This window comes from Hetaerina americana, unplaced genomic scaffold (assembly GCF_022747635.1).
Source record: "Hetaerina americana unplaced genomic scaffold, ioHetAmer1.1.p SCAF_4, whole genome shotgun sequence".
In the NCBI taxonomy this organism is placed as follows: domain Eukaryota; kingdom Metazoa; phylum Arthropoda; class Insecta; order Odonata; family Calopterygidae; genus Hetaerina; species Hetaerina americana.
The window spans coordinates 41,977,507-41,999,198 of NW_027286985.1; the positions used below are offsets into that span (position 1 = coordinate 41,977,507).

The window sequence follows — 21,692 nt, forward strand, 5'->3', positions numbered from 1 at the left end:
GTCAACGTGTGTGTGTCGGAAGTGCCCAACCCCAACAGCTGACTTTTTTCATGGTTGAAAAACTAGTCACACGTGATTCTTCCGAAAAATACTAAGAGAAGGAGATTGGCTCACGTGAATCACCCCGGCAGCCTGCTCTCTGAAAGATTTAGCTATGCCCAAGAAGGAAATATTTTTGCAACCCTGCAAAAACACTGGATATACTGCATGGCGTTCAGAAATAAACCTGAACCGAGTAAATCAGCATTCCTAACGTAAGAAAGCTCTTGCGTTTCCGCTGAAGTCAACGGGAAGGTGAAAATTAATGCAAACATGTCCAGGAATTGCAATCGACGAGAAAAGACATGATAATTTATTTTTAATTCGCTAATTTAATGAATGTGCAGCATAAAAATTAAAGTCAACATGAACGAGCAGAAAGTGTAACACTAAGCTCCGTCGGAAGTCTATGGAAGAATGGTTAAAACAAGCAAAATTTGTACCAATAGATGAGTAAAAATTGTAGAGTTTTACGCTGACTGAGGTGGAATTATTCAAACCTTACAATACACAGGTAGGCATGACCACTACGGAAAACTGAAGGCATTGAATGCCAAACAAAGCGATTTAAGGAACTCTTTTTTCCTTCGTAACCACAAAAGTAAAAATATAAGGAATGGAAATCTGAACTAGTTATTAAAAAATACCATGATACTGCAAGTCAATAATCAACAATTGTATTTATGGTCGGTCGCTTACAATTCCTTGTCACAATTAAATTAGATTAATTAAATTGTTTAATTGTCAGAATAAATATCAATGCCCTTCCGAAGTGCTGTTTAACATATTTATTCCATGTCATATACTTATTTCACAAAAATGAGACGGCACAGAAAAATATTAACACGTGCCTAATGTATTTAATAAATTATGAGATAAAATAAATTTAATTCGACTCTCACTCGTACTTTGCCAGTCAAGCCAGCGAAAGTCCCTTCGATTGAAAACCGCGTCGTTTGCGGAGGGTTCACATCTCACAGGAAGCCTACCTCAAAAGGAAGAGATATTGCGCCCCGATGCTTTTATAAACCGCCTCCGATGGTGACATCAATTCGCCCCGTCAGTCATCAGAACTTTCCTATAGACTTAAAAGTTAATCAGTATAAGGAAAAATAAGTTTAAAAGAACCGACGAAAAGGATAAATCGTCTTCCAAGATTCGCTCAGTCAAAATAATGTCAGAACATATTCCGTTAGTCCTACCCAAATCTCTAGCCACGGTTTTTGTACAGATCAGCCAAAGTCACGCGTCTTTAACTTCAAAAAAGGAAGAATTTTCGCTTACTTTCGACACAGACGGGAAAATTAAGACTCAGAACAGCACCGTCAGTATGGTTATCGAAAAAAAAGGTTCTGCTGTACCCATACCGATAGGCTTAAATCTTGTTGTTTCCACGAGAGATTCAGGATAAAAACGAGAAAAAGGTTAAACACACCAACAAATTAGATGACCACTCAGTGGCAGAATTTTTAAGTCATATCCTGACTACTACTTGAGGTGCTATCGAGAAAACCTTCATGTGGAGTAAGTCGTCCGTCGGATGGGACATTCAATTATGTGACCCCTAGACGGCTTGGTAAGAGTGGACTAATGCTGACGCCGGATTTCCCTCCACACTTCCCCTATTACATGAAAATCCTCCCTTTACCAAATTATCCGTGTACTATCCATCATGGCGCAAAGGGCCTCAACTGTCGGTCGCCTCCCCTTTAAACTACTACAACGACTCTCTATTTCACGACGCAATCCATTTTTAACGTTGCGTCCCGGCAATTGCGAACCTAAAGACCGGTGCCTCAACATGACCACGAGATGACTTCCATGGCCAGAAACAGACTTACTCGTACACGAATGTTGCGAGCACAGATCATTCAAACCTAAGTTGGGCGGTTTTAATGCATGCGGCGCTCATCTTTCAAGGGACGAACTTCAAAGGAAGGACCACTTGCCCACCTACGTCTACTACCCAAAACGTGATTTATCGTGCGGGAGCCCTCCACCGCACCAGCCCGCACCGTCTTTGGATATAACCTCAGGGTTCCCGGGCAGCGATTTTACGTTTACGAAGTAATGGAGATTTGTGAGCACTTGGGTGAAAATGATGCGACCATGCATCGGCTAGTACCTACCAACCAACCGCTTGGCATTCCCGAGACGAAGGACCACAATGGAGAATCACCGTAGATTCCCTGAGCGGCGACCGGCACGGGACAGGTTTCGAGACAGGTTTCCATTTAACATGAGAGAGCTAGCGGGTAGGAGACCGAAAAATAGAAATACTGAAAGAAAATACCGACGAACGTAGGTCACACCATTGTGAGTAAACGGAGAAAAATTTCATCACAACGCATCATTGTATAGAAACTAATCGTTAAGGGGCCCACTGGTTGAAGGTGCTGAGAAAGGGTGTGCCCATAGTGCAAGCACGCGCGAATAAAATGGTAAAACTGAGAAAATGTCGGAGCCAATGATTCTCAAGCGGGTGAAGGGGCGCAGAGGAATGCTTCTTCTGATGATCCCCGGATCTCGTGCATCGTCTTCATCTCTCCGAGGGGCTAAAGGTCGAGGGAAAGAAACCAAACGAGTTACCGGTGTAACGGGCAACCACGGGCTTCAATCCCCTTTGAAGGCAAACAAAAAAAACGCAGATACACAAAATTAAAATTTTCCAGGTGTTCAAACAAAAAGGACCACACTTCCTCCTCAAACAGGGTCGAAAATAGACCTGTCGACGGAGCGTCATTTCAGCACATCCTCATCGCTTGGGCGTCTCCTCCCTTCGCCTTCCTTTTATTAATGGAAAGAGGACGAGCCAGTTAACAGAGAGGAAAAAGATGTCCTTTAACGAGCTCTAATTAGCATAATCTAAGGCGAATGGCGTTACCGGGTCGGCTGGCACGCTCATGGTATCATTAAGAGTTTGGATTATAAACATACTAACAGGGAGATGGGACTGCAGTGCGAACAGTTTCAACGCGCCATTTCTCCGCGAACGATAATTGATATGAGTTGTCATGGAATACGTTATATGTTACGATACTTGATTACGACCAAGTAGACTACCTTTAAACGATTTTTAAACGACTTTTACTGAATTAACTTGAATAGTGACAGCCAAGTAGGCTCATCACAAGGTTTTCATCCGGGTTTCGCCTAAGTACACACTCAGTTTTAAACGAAGTTTTATTATTTTTCGGATATAATACCCCCATTAGAAACTGAATGGGGGAAAGGGAATGCTTCCTACACTTAATAAGTGACTTTCACACGCCGTAGGGATAGATATTAGGTGAGAGTCCAGTCTTCCTCTACCAAAACTAGCCTCCGGGTTAATAAATGTGGCAGTGATGTTGAAATATCAACACTACTGTCTGTCTGGTGAGGTTTTAACACACATCACGTAAATAAAGTAGCGCTTCTAATGCTGTTACTGTCTCTTTTTTCATATTTTTAATTATGTGCATATTTAACTCTTCTAATCCCCAAGTACCTATAATCATATTCCTTTGTTGGCGAACACTCCCTGCTACAAACCCTATAGACGGTATGCAGGAATATCACTTATGTTTAAATTTCCTCCAAAAGAACAATGAGTCAGATTACAGAATTTAATAATCGGATTCGATTTCCAAGGATGGAATACCCGCATGCAATACTTCCCTTTCAACGAACCACCAAACAAAGAAAAAACATTTCTCCTATGTACAATATTATGAATAAACGAGTAAATTTATGCCTCATTTAACGCATGAGATGTACTTTAGAGATTCTTTGCGTTAATTATTTTTCCGCGTAGATATGTAACGTAAGCAGAAATGGGATTAGTTGGCTAATGCAATCTTTTCGAAACATATTCCATTTTAAATCCTTGAGCACGAATTTACGATATATTTCGTATATCATGATACATACTATTTTTATTATCTTCAAAGATATATATATATCTTTGAAGATAATAAAAATAGTATGTATATAGTCAGAGGTTATTTATGTATGCATATTTTATATATATATATATATATATATATATATATATATATATATATATATATATATATATATATATATATATATATGTATGTATGTATACATAAATAACCTCTGACTCCTATAGCCATCTTCTCGCATAAAAGTTTAGTACGACTGAATGTCAGCGTAAGAGGGATATCATTCGAGTATTTTGATTAGAGCCATGAGACTATAAGCTTTCCAAATTTTAATAATCCGGGTGAACGTGATTTTTCTCACCGCAGTAACCGTCGTATGCACAATTGAACTATTAATTATTTTCTTGTTCAAAGCGATGGTTCGAACCATTGATGTTGGGAATTTAGCTTCACGCAATATTTGCCTCCGACGCCGTCCGTTTCCAAAGTACTTGTCCTTCACAATTTCGTAGGATTTTATGTGGGTTTGGATGCACAAACCTCCTATATTTCTACAATTTTTACTCCAATTCACAGTATAAAACTATTACAGAAAATCAAGACTATATATTCCGCATGATACTGTGGTACTCTACCCTTATCATCCTAGGAAAAAAAAGCTTAAACTGAAAAACCATTTGGCGCTGTAGCTAAATTGCACCAATCAAAGATGCGCTTAAACGAGGCATGACTTATACACGGATGATAGGCTTGCCTAGCGGTTTATTGGCGATGACTAACCGTTCTGAGTTTCTCAGAACACCATAAAACCACGCGGGAAAACTCGGAATCTTTCATGGCATGAATGCAAACACGACAAATGAAACCGGCTTAACATAATATAGAGCCGGCACTTTTCATTAATATTTGCAATAGAACCATTTAAAGCGAGTAAAAATGTAAAAAAAGTAAAGATCACTCGTAAAAAGTCGACGAAAATTCATTTTTTATACATTACTGTGATTTTATTCATTTTTATGAAACATAATATGATGGGGTTAAGGAGATATTAAATATGTAAAAATCATTGTTAAATGATATTAGGATTTACATTCCCTTCACTTTATATTTTCCGCCTGCCACATTTGTTTCACATATTAAAACGTGATTCGAACATTCCACTGTCACATCAGGAAGTTCTATTATTTTTTACACTAGAATTAACTATTTATACTAGTATACTAGTAATAATGAAAATAATAAGTACTAATAACAATTCATCACCAATTTGTAATATATACGAACATTTAGTCAAGTGAGTACCATACTCAATTGCTCAACAAAACTAAATTAAGATATTCCAAGTTTTTATTTTCGTGGAAAGCGTATTTTTTCATAAATGTATTGAAACATTAATGTTACTCAAGAATTAAACATTTCCTTTGACTCTAGGTTACAATAATTTTAATTAGCAAGGGATATTTTGCAATTTATTTTGAACGAATTACTACATATCGAGTAATGGATTTTTCTTTGATTTTATACCCTGAAAAATACCTATCACGAAGTTTTGCTTTTTTTACTACTGGCTTCAGCATAATCAACCTATAATTCTGAATTTCTTCTCAATATTTATTCTAAAATACAGTTTCTTTGCCTTAGAGACTCAGGCGATTACTTTCCTAAATAATGGCCCACAGTAAAGATACATAAAGGTATTATATGCACTTACAATTTGTAACTGTATTAATTTTACGAATATTAAACTAAAGTCCTACCGGGAACTGGAAAAACGGCAAAGTATCTCTTGTAAAATTTAACATACGGGGACCCAATTTAAGGGGTAATTTACTCAGTTATAATCATAGGAAATTCCCAGGATCACAATTACACAAATGGTATGTCAACACCATTAAATGATGAAATGCATAAAAAAGCTGGCAAGTCACATATTAAAACATTTTAAACGCCACCTAAATTCCACCGATTTGAACATTAAAACGCAAAGATGGGTAAAAGGTAATTACGGCTCAGTGTTGTAATAAGTGAAGGGGTCGTACTGTAATGTCTTATTGAAGATCACAACTGGAATGCACACGGTCACAATCGCCAACCATCAGTGACACCACCTGCCCGTCCGATAAGAAAAGCAGTGATGATTTTTAAACTTGAATTATAAGGAACAATTATTCAAATAAAACAATGGATGTACGTCTCACCTATGCGCGCCAATAGAAGTTAAAAGATAAACCTCGCCAACACGTATAATGAAATCGAGACGTGGAAATATGGACGGTAGTATAACGGTTGATTATTTAAGAGTCGTCCCAGGTTTATTGCCCTGAAATCCTCCTCACTGGGAGAGGCAGATTCATTGATAAGGGAGTCCCTGGAGGTAGGCTTTGTGAGGCCGTGCTGTATTACTTAAAAATGGAATCTGGGTGGCCCTATTTCTCAGGTACAGCCCAAAACTTAAATCACTTCCTGGGATTACGGGTGCAGTTTATTTTTTGTTCACGTCTAAAATATTCGACAGCAAACAGCAATGGCATTTTGTAGTTAAAGACATAATAAATAAATATTTCAGCAAAGGTAAAATGATATTTTATAAACAAAACTATTACATTGCAACAATTGCAGAGTTTAAAAATCATTCGCTTTGACCGGGATTCGAACCCGGATCCCTCGATGTCCGGCACTGAGGGTCGACCTTGGACAAATTACAAGAAACTGCAGGAGATGCCACGACGGCAAATTTTTGGCGGAGTCACCCGTTGATATGCATTGCAATGCAAAGATTGCTGAGTGTAATAACCTTGACCAGGATTCGAACCCGGATTCCTCGAAGACTAATCGAGTGCTTTAGCCAGTTAAGCTATCGAGGTGTCTTTTTACCCTCCAAAATTTTGGGGGCTTTTAAGGTAATATGGTAAGAGGACGCCTCGATAGCTTAATTGGCTAAAGTAATCAGCCGGACATCGAGGAATCCGGGTTCGAATCCTGGTCTAGGCAAATGATTTTTACACTCCCTAATCGTTGCATTGTAATGCATATTAGAGGATGACTTCGACAAAAAGTTATCGTCGCGGCATCTCCCGCAGTTACTTGAAATTTAACAAAACTATTATACAAAAGATTTCCACAGAACTATTTTAACCACTTAACGCCACGAAAAGGTTTATTTATATATAAACTACTGATATGGACAAAGTGAGCCCAGGGAGGTCAGGATTCTTCTTGGTTGACCAGTGAAAGTGTGACGGGGAGTTAAAGGATCAATGAGGGATGAGTCGCAGAGCGTGAGTTGAGTAATTAGAAGGGTACACTATACGCATACCCATGTTTTATGAATTATATTTTACGGACGATGGATCAGCCTTAATCATAAAAACTACTATTACTCCCTTCGATTTACAAAATCGGATATTGCCTTGACATTAGTGGCACTTTCTGACCAATCGTACAAATTAAATTGAATATCATGTTTATTTTCACTTGGTATCCAAAGTTAACACGCTCACGTCGCAGGAAAACGTGAGTGAGCCTCAATTACGTATGGTCTAGGCAACACACAACACGCCACCAGTGTTTGGAGGCTATTGAAGATAACGTAAATAACGGAATCAGCGGCCCAAAATATTCGAAACACTCGTGAATGGACCACCTTGTTTAAATATATGTAAAATTCTCCATCCCTCGCACACTTCTCGGTCAAAAAGAACGAAGACGTTGACACCTTCAATTTTTTCATCGAAATATATCACACCTCCAATCTGAAATTCATTTCACGAACCTCACATTTACCACCGCCAATTTGCATAATACAAACCCAGCACTCGCCTCCTCATGTTCGCAAGGCTATGTATAAGGTACGACGTACCTGTGTGTGTCGTTGATTTTTTTTTCGGAGGGAACAGATTTGGCTAAGAAAACTACTGTTTTCTTCCAAAAATAAAAAGCTCTTAATAGAGTAAAATTAAATTAAGCGTAACAATTAGCTTTTAATTGTTTCATAACTCTTAATGGAAAGTACGTAAAACAGTAAAGAAATATTTTAATAAACTTAATCATACAATTCAATTCTGTTTCATTCCTTTCGGCCTTATTGAAGGTATACCTGCTGCATTTGGATTTTTATGTCTAGAGAGTCCTACTGTTCACTTTAAAACACGAGAGAACTCACCCGGAATAGCAAAAATAATCTTATTTTACGTTATTTACTTAATTTTCCATTTAAAGATCTGACACTTAAGCCCGAGGGTTGGTTTTGGAGTCGGTCATCAGCGGCCTAAGAACTAGCGCGACAAACATGCTCGTAAGATGAGATAAATTCTATTTGCTACCTGATATAGATGTGATTTCAATCAAAGGATCACGCACTCGGTTATATATTATATCAGCCAAAAATCGCTTTCCGTTTAATAACATTAAAAAATACATTCGATAGATGGATGATCGAGTGGAAAATGATAAATAAAGGGCATGACAACAAAAACACTGAAATTTCACCACCCAAAGTTTCATTTCTCTCTAGACCAATTCGAACCATTTTAAATTTAAAGAATATACAACGCGGGTAGAGCCCACCGAGGGAGAAAACCCGACGTTTTATACGGGCATTTGAGAAATGCATTTCTGCGCAGACGTCGATTTTCGTCGAATTAAGCTCGAGGAAACAATCGCCTTCCAGAGGCCTTAAATTTTAAAAAGATCACCCGCATCGTAACAATAATTTCCAACCCAAATTAGAGCAATTGATTTCTTTCCAACCGGAATTACGATCCAAAGTATTCCCAACTCCTTTAAATTCCGCTCCAGCATTTATTCTTCTTCTGTAAAAGCACTCCTGCCTAGAAAAAAAGCCTAGAGAAGAATAGCTAATTTTTAGCTTCGTTTCAGATTAGCCCACATTCCCTCTCAAAAACCGATAATTTTCAGCAACCAATAATGATACACGCGGTATTTTCGCAGGCATCATTTTATGATTCTGTGATATACTTTTATAAAAATTTATCCTTATACAAACGTTTGTCACGGTTAACCAAATTTTTTATCCAAAGCCAAGGCGGTTTGTATTGATTTCATTTTAAATATATCACATATTAACTAGGAGAAAAAGATTAACACGAAAATTGGTTTAATTTTTATCAAAAATTAATTATTGTCACCAACTAATAGAGAAAAGCAGCATAAAATTTGACAACCGGAAACATTTTGATTAATAAAGAAACAACAGTCCTAAAATTAATTCCAACAAACCGTTTAAAACATTGATTTAATTTAGCATATTTTAATTTAGTTTAGCATATTTTAATTTAGTTTAGCATGTTTTAATTTAGCACGGCAAGCAGAAAATTTGATAAAAAATCGCTGCTTGCACTCTCTCTAGAGGATGGACAGGCAAATAGCAATTATTATGCACTCAGTCCCGAGTTATACCCGAGTCCCATTTTGTTAAAGTTTACAGGGGTGGCAACCTAAGGAATAAGTAACGACGTTGATATTTCATTTAATTGGCAACTTCCAAGTGGTATCGCCAGGTGGTATCTCCTTTTTCCTTAATGGTTCAGGTACTTTTCTCAGGAGGCCTGAGGAACGCGTGTAAAAGTCGACTCGTGAGACTAACTCATTTACTACTCTGCCGCAACGTCGTTCAGTTTAACTGCATACACCGTCGACACATAACATTTGATTAAATCAAGAACTCTAATGAAGATATCCGACGAAAGTCTAAACAGGAGAAGTCCCTCTCAAAATGTCACAAGGATTTCTGGGGCCATGTTCGTATTCAGTCATTTTGTAACCCCCGGACTTTTTTCTGCTTTTCTGATTGACCTTGTTGTTTTTTTCCATTTCCGATATCATCCGTACATTCGATTCATTTGGGGTCATAAGGTTAACTATAGCAGAATCGAAAGAAACCTTAGAGAAGCGCAATGACCCTGCCTCTTAGCAATTAGCAAAGGTTAATTTGATAGGAAGGTTACTCGACAATGAGCACGGACGCACTATGCTTAATTACCGGACAACCACCGCTAAAATAAGATGTTATGGATAGAATTAGCATAATCGAAGTCAAATCGGGCCAAAGCACAAAATACTTCAACTGCGAGATCGAACACAATCACGCCCTAAGCAAAAAACAATTAAAAGAAATACTCAGAGAACAAACAATATAGCCGTCAGTGGAATAAAGACTGGCAGAATTCCGATAAAGGTATTCACAGTAAAGAAATATTCCCAGACGTCATTGAAAGGCTGAATATAAAATTCAAGCTAACTAATAAAGCGACACAACTCCTATCAGGCCACGGAAATTTTCACGTGCGTGAAAAAATATACCTTTGAAGAGGGGATGGTGCCTAAAGTGCCGTGCCTTTTATACTTTGCATAGCCATCGCCTCATGTGGCGTTACAGATTACAGCGAGTGACTTCAAGAGCAAAGTGCGTCTTCATCCGCTCCCTGTAGAACGTAAGAAACGATGGGTCTAAAAATAATTCACGGTTAGGGAATCCACCACTGCTTTTAGGAATCTCTCCGATATCTTGCGATCCACTGTATAAATCCGTTTATGTAATTTGGAAGCATTCAAAAGGTAAAAGAGTGGCACCAAATACACCAGGAGAAAATTGAACTCACCTCTCATCTTCTACCTGGAATCTCCTGATAATCTCCTCCCTTTCTTTTGCCTGCATGGACTCCTGCATCCTCTGCTTCTGCCTCTGGTACTCCTTTAGTAGGTCCCCGTCGTTGGAACCCCCACCGTTGGTCGCTATCACACCCTGGGGCGGCGCCAGATATCCCGAAGACAAATTGGGCGCATCCGTCAGTGAGTCTCTCCTCGAGGACCGGGGCGAATCCACGACCGCCGGGTGGCTATTGCCCCTCGCTCGGTGCTCCGGCGTCGAAGCCGCGGATGCCGCCCCCGAGAGCACCCCGTCCCGCCTCTCTGGGCTCCTGGAGCCCGTCCTGGCCACCGTCGGGACCCTCGGAGCCGACTCCATGATGACCTGGAGATCTCCGTGACCGCCACCCACGAACGCGTCCTCACCTTCGAACAGCCTGTCTACGGACGCGTTCATTGGCCTCTTCTGCCCGCCCCCGCTTCCTCCTGAGGAACTACCCCCGCCCCCTGAAAGATGGAAACTGGCGAAGCTCCGGGACATGGCCGTCACGTCCGGGATGTCGGCGTGCCTCCTGTCGGTGGTCTTGGGCGCGGGGTGCAAGCCGGCAGCGGCCGAGCTGAGACCGAAGGGGAGGCCGTCGAGGGCCGAGAGTAGGGAACGGGACATGAGATCGGCCGAGCGGGGCCTGGACGCAGGCATGGCACAGTGGGGGAAAGTACCGCGAGGCTTGATGGGCGTCACCAGCATATGTTCTGTCCAGGATGTGTCCAAAGAAGGCTTGTGTAGCCTCTCCACGTCCACATTGAGAGTCCGCTGCTCGAAGGGCACCCCAAACGCGTCTGTAGGCAGAGACTGGAGCCAAGAGAGGAGGCTGAGGTCGGCGTCAGTGAAGCCGGCGGCAGACGGGGCCCCCTGCGGAGGCAGGAGACGTGCGAACACCATCTCTGGGGCCGTGTGGGAATCCCCGTCCTTGGAGGAAGACGACGTTGCTTGCTGCTGGCAGAAGTTGACACAGGACTCGTAGAGGATGCCCTTGATGATAAGCTGCACCAATCGATCGTTGCGAGAGACGGGGGAATTATCCATTGACTCCGTCACGTCGCCCTTCCCACTCCTCCGATCTTTGGGCAGGAACTTTTCGACGAGAGGGAACACTTCCCGGAAGCACTGCACCCTCGCACCACTAGGGTTCCAGTCCCTGTACTGCACGTGGTCCGTCAGCCTCGGGATGGTCAGCAGGAGGCAGAGGTTGGAGTATTCCTCCTTGGAGGGGGCTACCTTCTCCAACTCCGCCAGGGCCTTAACCACCTCGTCGACGGCGGTCTCCAGAGCCGCGCCGCCTCCACCGCCTGCCTCCGCCGCTTCCGACCGGATGCACAGCAGCTCCACGTACTTGTGCTTGAGGACGGAGTAGGCAAAACGGCGGTAGTCGAAGGCAGGGAGCGCCCGGAGCGGCTGAACGAACTCGAGGGCATCGTCCCACTGGCCGTCGAGCAGGAGCTGCCGGAGGAAAAGGGCGTCGTCCCCGTAGGCCCCATTGATTACGCCGGTCTCCCGCTCGACGCTCAGCTGCGAGATGTGCAGCCCGCGGTTGTGCATAAACTCGAGGGAGAGGCGGACGACATCTTCCTCCCTAAGTGTGAGGTGCGAGGAGGGCATGACGTACCGGATGCGGAGCAGGGAGCTGCCGCGCCGCACCCGCCGTCCCTCGGGGTCACCACCCTTGTGTGACGACGACCCCCCACGGCCGCCCACGGGCAGAGAGTCGCAGCGACCGAGACGGTTCCCTCGATCCTCACTGTAAGAAATAGAGGAAAAAGAGAAATGAGTAATTTGATTTTGCGAAATGTTAAATCAAGATATTAAATCCACTCTTGGTATATCGAGCGAAATAATAGTTCACGTACCTCTAAGCTATGATTAAATACAAGCCCTCTAAAACCATTGCAAATGGTAACATAATACTTGGCGCGCCACTTATAGACATGAGACAGGAGGTTCTCGGCAATTATAGTCATTAAAAAGCTTTATACGAGCCAAAAGCAAAGTTGCAAATTGACGTGAAGGTTTGATGAATAGAGTTTTTTTTACCACTTTTAATAGGCTTATTTCCACAATTCCATAAAGTCTTGGGGATTTCGACCTTATTTGAGTGAGCTCTGACTTCCATGAAATGGAAGGACTTTGAAATTAATTGGCAAAGAGCGAGTAATGTCTGTAGACACAAATCCACTCGATATGCTAATGTGTTTCCGGCAATGAATATGAGGTACACACCCTTGAAGCGTCACTGAATGCGCGAAATAAACCTAAAACCCAAAACTTCTATTTTTCCGAAATAAAATTCTTACGACGTAAGTACATAATTCGCTACTATACAAAACTAATGAGAATAACAAGTGTAATTTAGTACATAATTTACAAATTTATAATGGCTGAATAATGTACCAACAATCAACAAGACCGAATAAATCCTTGAGAATGAGCATGTTACCCTGATTCAGAGCATAATTTCATCCACTCGTTGGGTACTTTTTCAAGTCAACACATTATATTTACACAAATTCGGGGGTAATGCGCAATATACCATAGCAAAGGTTAAGCACCACATAGTGACCACATATCACAATTACGGCTACCTTCGGAAATACCTGTAAATCGTAAATCACCACGGTTTGGAACCGGTACCTACGCAATTACTTATCGGATCATTCCAAATTGACAACCTTTCCGTGGAAACTTAGGATTTCAATTGCACTAAAGAACGAACATTTCCAATGACAGTATTTATACCACGCACTTAAACCGAAAGATGTAATTCCATTTGGACGCAATGCTTTATATTAATTGCAACTTTAAAATCATTGTATTCACCTTAGGATACTCACTTAGTTTTCGATGTCTCAACAATGGCTGTGTTGAATATAATTCACCGAGCCTAAGTTAACCATTTACTTCAACACAAGTCCATATTATTCAATCAAGTTCTATCGAATATCTTTTACCCCTCAAATGCTCCATTTCGGAGGTGGGTTTTCGACCAAATTTTCCGCAAACAAAGAGAATACAGAAGATGATTAGTGTAACATAGTAAATGGCTATTATTTCAAAATACAGTACGTTTGCAGAAAGGTATTCTTCAAATCTCTCCTACGGTGCCCAATTCTTTTCAAGTAAATGGCTGAATCAAGTTTAAGGAAAGTAAATAAATAGTTACAAACCCACAACCTATAATAGGTTCTTCTAAATAACACTCGCGAGAGATAGTGGTAATGCTGAAAGGCACAAAGGACCTAAGGACCGTCATTCTAACCCGTTGGGCAGCAGCGAAACCAAAATATTGACCAACTGTAAGTAATTAAAGGGATAATGAATGGTTTTTGAAAATATCAACGACGTTTGAAACCTATAAAGATGGACGCACCCACAAATGAGTGCTTAATCGAAACACTTGAAGCATTATAATGGTCTCGCAAATATGAAAATGACCGAGTTTACCAGCATGTGGTATATGAAAATCTTACATACATGTACGTACAAGGGACAGAAAGTGTGACCAGGTTTCAACATGTTACCCTAATGTTAGCTTAATCACATGAGGGAATTAAAAGAAACCCTTACGATTGTAAGAATTAGTAAACACGGCCAAGAATTGATACACTTTTGTTTTATATTAAAAGAATTAAAATTAAAAAAACATGCCAAAAATTCATCACCCTTACATTAAAATATGATTCGTCGACATTTCAACCCCAGCTATATACCAAAAAGGTTATGAAAACCTTGCCATACAGTGCATATTAACACTAAGAAGGATATTCTGTTCCTTTTTCACCCTCATCACTAAGAAGGAATTTGCGAACATTTTTGCAATATTTCTCCGAGGAAATCAATAGAAGATAATAAGAGCCCTTCCTTTTAACCACTCCAGATAATGGTTAATTGAACTCCCTTCGATCGCTCCCATTGAAATCAGCAGTTACACTCACGGGTAAACTCCTAATCAGGTCACCATCACACTAATACATGGCAGCGTGCATTTTAAGCAATCACGTCAAACAATGGGTGAGAACAATCTTCTAATCGATAGTTCCACACCAATATCCCTACTTTTTAAGGACACTACCCCGTCTTCCACCCCATTGAAAGTTCACCAGACGAAGAAACCAATCCAATAAAACACGCATCAAGTCGACGCAGCATTTTAACTCAAAGTAAAATATGAATCCAATTGACTCACGCTCGATCCAGTGAAACATTTATGGTTCATGAATACGAACAAATGTGTAATATTATACGCGACCGGTTTTACGCGAAAATGACACATCCTCAACCTTCGAAACCGGTTGTACCTTAATAAATCATAATAAGTGAAATATTACCAACCTTTTCGTACTCACTAAGGGAGAATTACAATTATCTGCATTTAAATGGTAAATAAAGTCATGATTTATTCATGCTTAAAGCGATCAGGACAAATAAATCAGCTGAAAGTATGAAGTTGCCACTACATCGCCCGGACCAACTGAAAGCACAGAGACCTCTCCTTAAAACTCGAACATCCCGGGTTCGACTGCAGAATCCCTACGCTTCGGGTATGAGTGCTGGTCGCAAATGACCTAAGTCGTTAAGGCACCTAAAAAATTAAATTACTACCGCGAGTGTTGGATGCTGTACCTCGGCTCTTAGGCATGAAAAGTTTAATGTAATAATGGACTGCTACCCGCCGTATTTATTGGGCTAACCTTGCCACTATAGTAAGTTCTCATAAAATCCTTACAATACAAGGATTTTTTGAGAACTTAATATACCTAAATGTCAAGGAAAATTGCTTGAGGCGGTAGTTCTGCTTCAAAACTAACTGGTGCTCGTATACTCAACAGGGTGAGTAAACGAACATCTGCTATGAGGTTGAGAGAACCAAAGTTTGCGGTTTTGTTGTAGGTTAAAAAAATGCTCCTTATTTCCTATAATCGCGGTAAATATCACGAAAGAACTGCATGCTTTAAGAGTTAGAAATCTATTTAAGACCTCAGGGAAAAATCGTTAGAAAATGAAATGTTTGGTGAAAATCTCCTGAAATGCAATGCCTCGATGATGCAACTAGTGCATGGAAGGGCGTGACAGTATCTTTTCGCGAGAAGTAAATCACATGAACACGATCAGCGAACAGCAATTTAGACATTCAGTGTGAATATTAACTGGGTGAAACTATCCGGAATCGCGACCAGGGAAGACGAAAAACGACGAAGACTTCTAGATAAAGCTTTATAACAGCCAAAGCAAAATGTCTAGGTGGACGAAATTCGGATTTTGGAGCTGAAACAATCGTCTGAGTGAAAGTACAATGTTTCCCAACCGTACGATGCGATGTGGCTCCGTTCTCCGATGACGAGCAGGAGAAATACAGGATGCTCCTTCGTTTCTGGCCGGAATCCGAGTCGAGAAACAGAGGAGAGAGGACTTGGGAGGCGACGAAAAGGAATGGAGGCGAGTCTATTCGGGGAGCATCTGTACATATTTCACATGCAAACGATCACCCGGGGCTGGACGAACCATGGGTCCTCACCACAGGGATCCCTCCCCAGTAGTCACTTCCACAAAACCTGAGGCTCAAGGAAATTCCCCACGCTGGGCGGAATGGTCTCCGGAATAAACAACCCCGTCCTCCCACACTCCCTTCCTACGGCGTTCCTCCCCGGCCGGCCCCGGCGGGGCCCACTGTACTACGGGCAGAAACGGAGTCTCATCAACGAAGTCAGCGGGGCCGTCTACTTCACTATTAAAACTCTCCCATGGGCCAGAGAGAGATAAGGGGGGAAAGAAGGAGAAGTACAAGGACTGGACGACAGCGCGGGCCTCTCCTTCTTGTCATAAATAAGGGCTGAAGGTGGGGGGCCGCCGATGGAGGCGACGGAGCAGTGAAGGGACCGGGGCTCGGAAGCCGGGAGAGGGAAAATGAAGTGCCCTGTGGGAGGAAGGAGACAAAAGAATGAGAGAGAAGGTCCGGTTTCACTTCCGTGGAATGGAGCGTGGACGACGAAAGCCCAGACGGGGGACCTAGCTGAACGACAATCGCTAGTGCCACCATCACCGTTCTTTCCAAATCATTTTCCAACGCAGCAACCCTGGGACATTCCAGATCATGTGCGTCATTTTACCAGAGAGACCATCCGTAAATAGAAAACAATGCGGTAAGAATGCATATCTACCGACCACAATGAAAAGATGTCGCGGCGCCTTAAGTGTCTCGGCACTCCGAGGGGAAAGTACTGGGCCGTCAACATTGATCTTCCCTTTCCCGTTATCGCCATTGCTATCCCCCCGCAAGATTGGGTTTCCTTGCGACATCGACAACTCATCTACATCTACATAATACCCCGCAAGCCGCCGCAAGGGCGTGTGGCGGGGGGTGTTAGGTCACCAACCCTAAAAAGGAAAACTCCGGTGGCACAGCCCCTTAGTTTTCTACGAGTAATTATAGCTAGCACGCTATTGGATAACTTTTTACCACATTCTAAGGTACATTTGTTTGTTAGTTAATAGTACATGTATTTACATGCGTGTAAGTTGAAAGTTTGCATGAATATACACGCCACTGGGTGTAGGTTTGCATGGATGTGTTGATATAGCAGGTGGTTTTGTTCTCTTTAACGGGTGGTGACGTAACGCCCCCCGCCACACGCCCATGCGGCAGCTTGCGGGGTATAATGTAGATGTAGATTGAATGAATCCCTTCTCTGATGGACTGAATGCCCTGTTGCGTCACCCATTTGCTTGAAAATGCATTTTTCCCAAAGCACAGTTTGCGATTCCTAGTTTACTGTAGTTTTTTATTGCATCGATATCTTTAAGCCAATCAAATATTTCAAAATAAACCTGATGGTGGGATCGACCAACCAAAGGTAGGTTTTGGATAGCCCATAACAACTAATATGCAAAACACACTTGCTATTTTTTTACCTAACATTATCTCCTTCATAATTTCTTCGTAACTACGGCCTGCCTTTTGCTGCCTAATAGTCCTATTCTCTTCCTTCCTTGACCCGCCTGGCCAACATTCTCCCTTCTATCAAGACTTTCAGCATTTCATTACGAGCCCATATTTCCTCCATTCACTTCCTCTTCTATTTTCGTTTTCCTCTGTTACCTTTCTTACTTCCCGAAACCACATTAAAAGCTTCCCTCTCCGTGTAACTTAATTTCACCATACTTCTCCATATCCACATCTCAACGGCCTCCAATCCACCACCATTCTCATGCTTCGAAGACCAGTTTAGGGGTACACACAACGCTGGGCTCAAAATTTAAGTCTTCACTTGCGTCCCTGCCATTAATTCCCTTCCCTGGCAAACGCTTCTTTCCCCAGCGCTATTCACCACTACTACGACCGATTTCCTCTAATATACTGGAGAAATTCATGAACTGCTCCACTTGCTCTTGCGTTTTCTATTTTACTTTCAGTTTCAACGTAAAAATGAAGTAAAAAAGATTTCTCAGCCCTATAAATAATCTCATTTCTTATACATAAAGCAGAAGAATGGGATAAGAGGAGGTATTAAATTATGCCCATTATTTTCCTAAGAGTATGGGATAAAATTGAGGGAAAACACAGGAGCTCTGACATATATGATGCTGCCATAACTTTCTTAAGATACTCGTATATACTGAACTACAGCGAAAAGGTTAGCAATTTTTCAAGAATATTACAACTCCGTCAACTTTTTGGGGGCCATTAGCAAGTATGGGCATTGACGAGGTCCCTCGAAAAATGTCATTCAATCTTGACATTTAACCCTAAAACCCCAGCTCTATCGAAAAACACGAAACGACACGACTTATCTCCACCTAGGTAAGGGCACCTGCCAAAAGTATTTCACCATATGTAACACAGCGCGTACCTATATCCTGATGCATTTTTTAGGGTTCCCTAAATAAGTATGCAGTGTTGGATTTATAGATACGTATACCGTGTTAATTATAAGTGTATTGAGCAAGTATTGATCATAATACATGTTGATTAGAAATTAATAAGGAAACTATCCAAAAGAATTTAGAATAATTAAATTTGTAATCAGGTTAAAAACAAAATTCCATTGAATATAAAGTAAACCTTTAAAAAATTTCAATTTTTCTCCTTCCATCATGACGTCTGACAAAAAAGTTCGCTTTCGTGGCTTTCCAAAATCATTTACATTTAAAAAATAACATTTACGTGTTCACTCGACTTTTCAAAGGAAAAGTCATTGCACATTGGCTACATATGTTTGTGCCCTGACCAAAAGAATTTTTTTAAGGATGAACCTGAGTACTTTCGTTATTATACGATATATACGTACTTGACAATGAGAGAGAGGGGCATACTTCCATACGGTAAATATAGCTATAAATACGATTTTTAACTTAAATACTTGTAATTATCACCGATCGAATTAATGCCAAAATATAACAACTGTAGCATGATGATAAATCGAATTACATGGAATTTGGTAAGAAAATGATAGACCTTGTTATTTTCCAAACTAGCGCCAATGTAAATGTCCCACAACATGGCCCGTCAGCCTAGATAAAACCTGACGTTTCCCTGATAAAACCTACTATCATAGATATCAGAGCGAGTAAATTGGTTAGATATTAAAATATCTCCACTGTCACCTTGAAGGAAGGTAATTGAAACTCTCTAATACAATTTTTCACTCACTTCCAGGATTACTTTATCCAAGATAAACAGAAAAAAAATTAGCCGAATGCAAAATCTACTTCTTCAAAACTCGATACGCTCCCACATCAATCATACACTAAAACAAACTTCCGCAAAGTCGAAGACAAATTACCACTGAATTCACAGATTTCATACACCATTTAAAGGGCCCGAAGTCAGAGGAGTTTGGAATGTTCCCAAATCCACTCGTGACGGAGAGAAATCCGAAATTCAATGGATTACTTCAAGGTTTGTTGTGGGATATAAAAATAACAAAGGCGAAAGGGAATTCTAATAAATGAGGCACGGTAAGTCTCCGAAGGTCTGGAAGGCTGTATTGTTGTAGGGTGTTTCAATAAGTCTCTAAATGTTAACTCGCCAAATATATTGAGTTCCAATAAGCATTTGACATTTACTTATAGTATTATAATTTAAATGAAATAATAAAAAAGCACAATGAGCAAAAATGTAAAATATAACAACCAAAAAACTATTCGGAGTGACTGAGTTCACTCTACCGAATGTCTCCAATGTGGAGGAAAAAAGAGAAAATAATCTACCTAACGTAATAAATTCACTAATACTTCATTTATCATAGCACGGGCTTTGACATCACTTCCACGAGTTTTTATTTGGCAAATGACGCCGACTAAAAGCCACAATTTCAAACACCTTCAACTTTCAAGGGAGGTGAAATATTAAAAGGGTCAACAAAGGTCACTATATACAGGAGCAGTCGAGGACTCGATTCGGTAAAAATTAATTTAGATATTACACGGTGCCGAGATAGGGTTTCACCATTCTCTGATATTTAACACAAGTCCTGAGCGCTTAAAATGATTCGGTTCCAAGGTAACTTTTCACGGTGGAGTATTCTTTTTTCAGCACCCATCGATTAATGCCGCCCAAGACGAGTTATCTCTTAATCTCACCTCCTCGCCAACTTAACATTCTTCTTACAGTCACGGCTTTCGGTACCTCGTTATCCCGCTGGAATTTCCCCTTCTACTTTTTTCTGCCATTTTTTTCTAAATTCATCCCAACAAATCTATTTCACCCTGATCGTAACATTTCTCCGTTTACCTTCCACTCGATCCAGGATATTTTTCTCAGTCTCCTCAGAGGCTTCATATCCAGGCTCATAACCTTCCATAAACGTCCTTTTTAAAAGAATCTCTCTCAATGCAATTTGACAAATGCTCTGAACATGTACTCCTACATCAATGCCTAAATTGTCCTCCTGGATTAGCTTATTATATTGTTTGCTTTTACCCATGGCTAACTTTAAATCCATTTTCCTTGCATGCATAGAAAATTTAAAGCAATCGCTGCTATCCATTAACTTACCAACTAACTTAATATTGATTAAATGTTACTAGTTATACCAATTTATTTTTGTCGGTTTTTGGGGTGAAAACATACTGTAAGTCAGGTGAATTCAATTAAGCAATATCAATGGGGTGCCTTATCATCATCCAGCGGATTCAAGACTACTCGCAGGCCTCTTAATGGAGACAATGCTTCCAAAACTTTTCCGGGTAAAATGCGAAGGTTTCACAAGTTTACCGACCCAACAGATAAGCAATTATAGGATTTCCAAGAAACTTCGAACTGCATTATTTCCCTTTTGTCAACAAAATAAAAAAATCAAGGGAATATCATTACATACAATTCCTATAGTGCACGCTAAAATGCTTACGGAATGTTTGAACGATTGAAATCATTTTCCCAAATTAAAATTCAAAAGCTGAACGAAATTAAATTTCATATCTACCAGAGGTAAGGGATGAATTCCAATTAAAATTGGAGATGACGGAAAATCGGTACGGTGGGTAATACCTGGCTTCCAACCCCGAGGACCCGGGTTCGGATCCCAAGGGTGGCAGGGTTTTCTCTGGTATTCTGATACCTGCATGCAGAGAGCACTTAAAAACCGAATACCCCGTCCGTCAGAAGGAACGTCAACTTGTGAACCTCTAAGCTCCTATCGAAAAGAGTAGTTAAAGGCTAATACCGACGCCGAGTTTCTCTCCCCTCTTCCTTCATTCCTTATCGATTTAAACACCTTTACCTAATCGCGCAAATGACCTTAACTGTCCGTCGCCTCCCCTTATAACTCCACGTAGATAACGAAGAAAATTCGAGCTTAAACGGATTTCCCTTCATTACCACAATTTCACGGACTAACACCTCAAATTTACGTTAAACTCCAATCATACTATGACCCCAGCCGAGAGTTTCTATGATCATCTCGCACGCATACTTGAGGATTACAAGGAACGACGACGGCGATCTTTGAAACCATTGCCGTCTCTCTGGGCATAAATTTCAATTTATGGCAGTGCCAACAAGTATATTCCTTTAAACCTGTATCAGCACTTCCCCTGCGGCCCAATTAAGGGAGTTATTGATGACCGAAAACATGCATTGAGTTTTATAACAGCTCAGCTGTTTATCA

At 40.9% G+C, this 21,692-nt stretch overlaps 1 protein-coding gene across 2 annotated transcripts in view; it reads right to left on the minus strand.

Annotated features, from left to right (window-relative positions):
- LOC139692609 (WD repeat-containing protein 47) overlaps positions 1-21,692 on the minus strand; it is a 467,176-nt gene that overhangs the window by 255,647 nt on the left and 189,837 nt on the right. For both annotated transcript variants that reach the window (XM_071590895.1, XM_071590896.1), the window contains exon 3: positions 10,547-12,331. In XM_071590895.1, coding sequence (XP_071446996.1) covers positions 10,547-12,192 — 1,646 coding nt within the window. In that variant the 5' untranslated portion in view covers positions 12,193-12,331. The remainder of the gene's footprint in view (positions 1-10,546; positions 12,332-21,692) is intronic.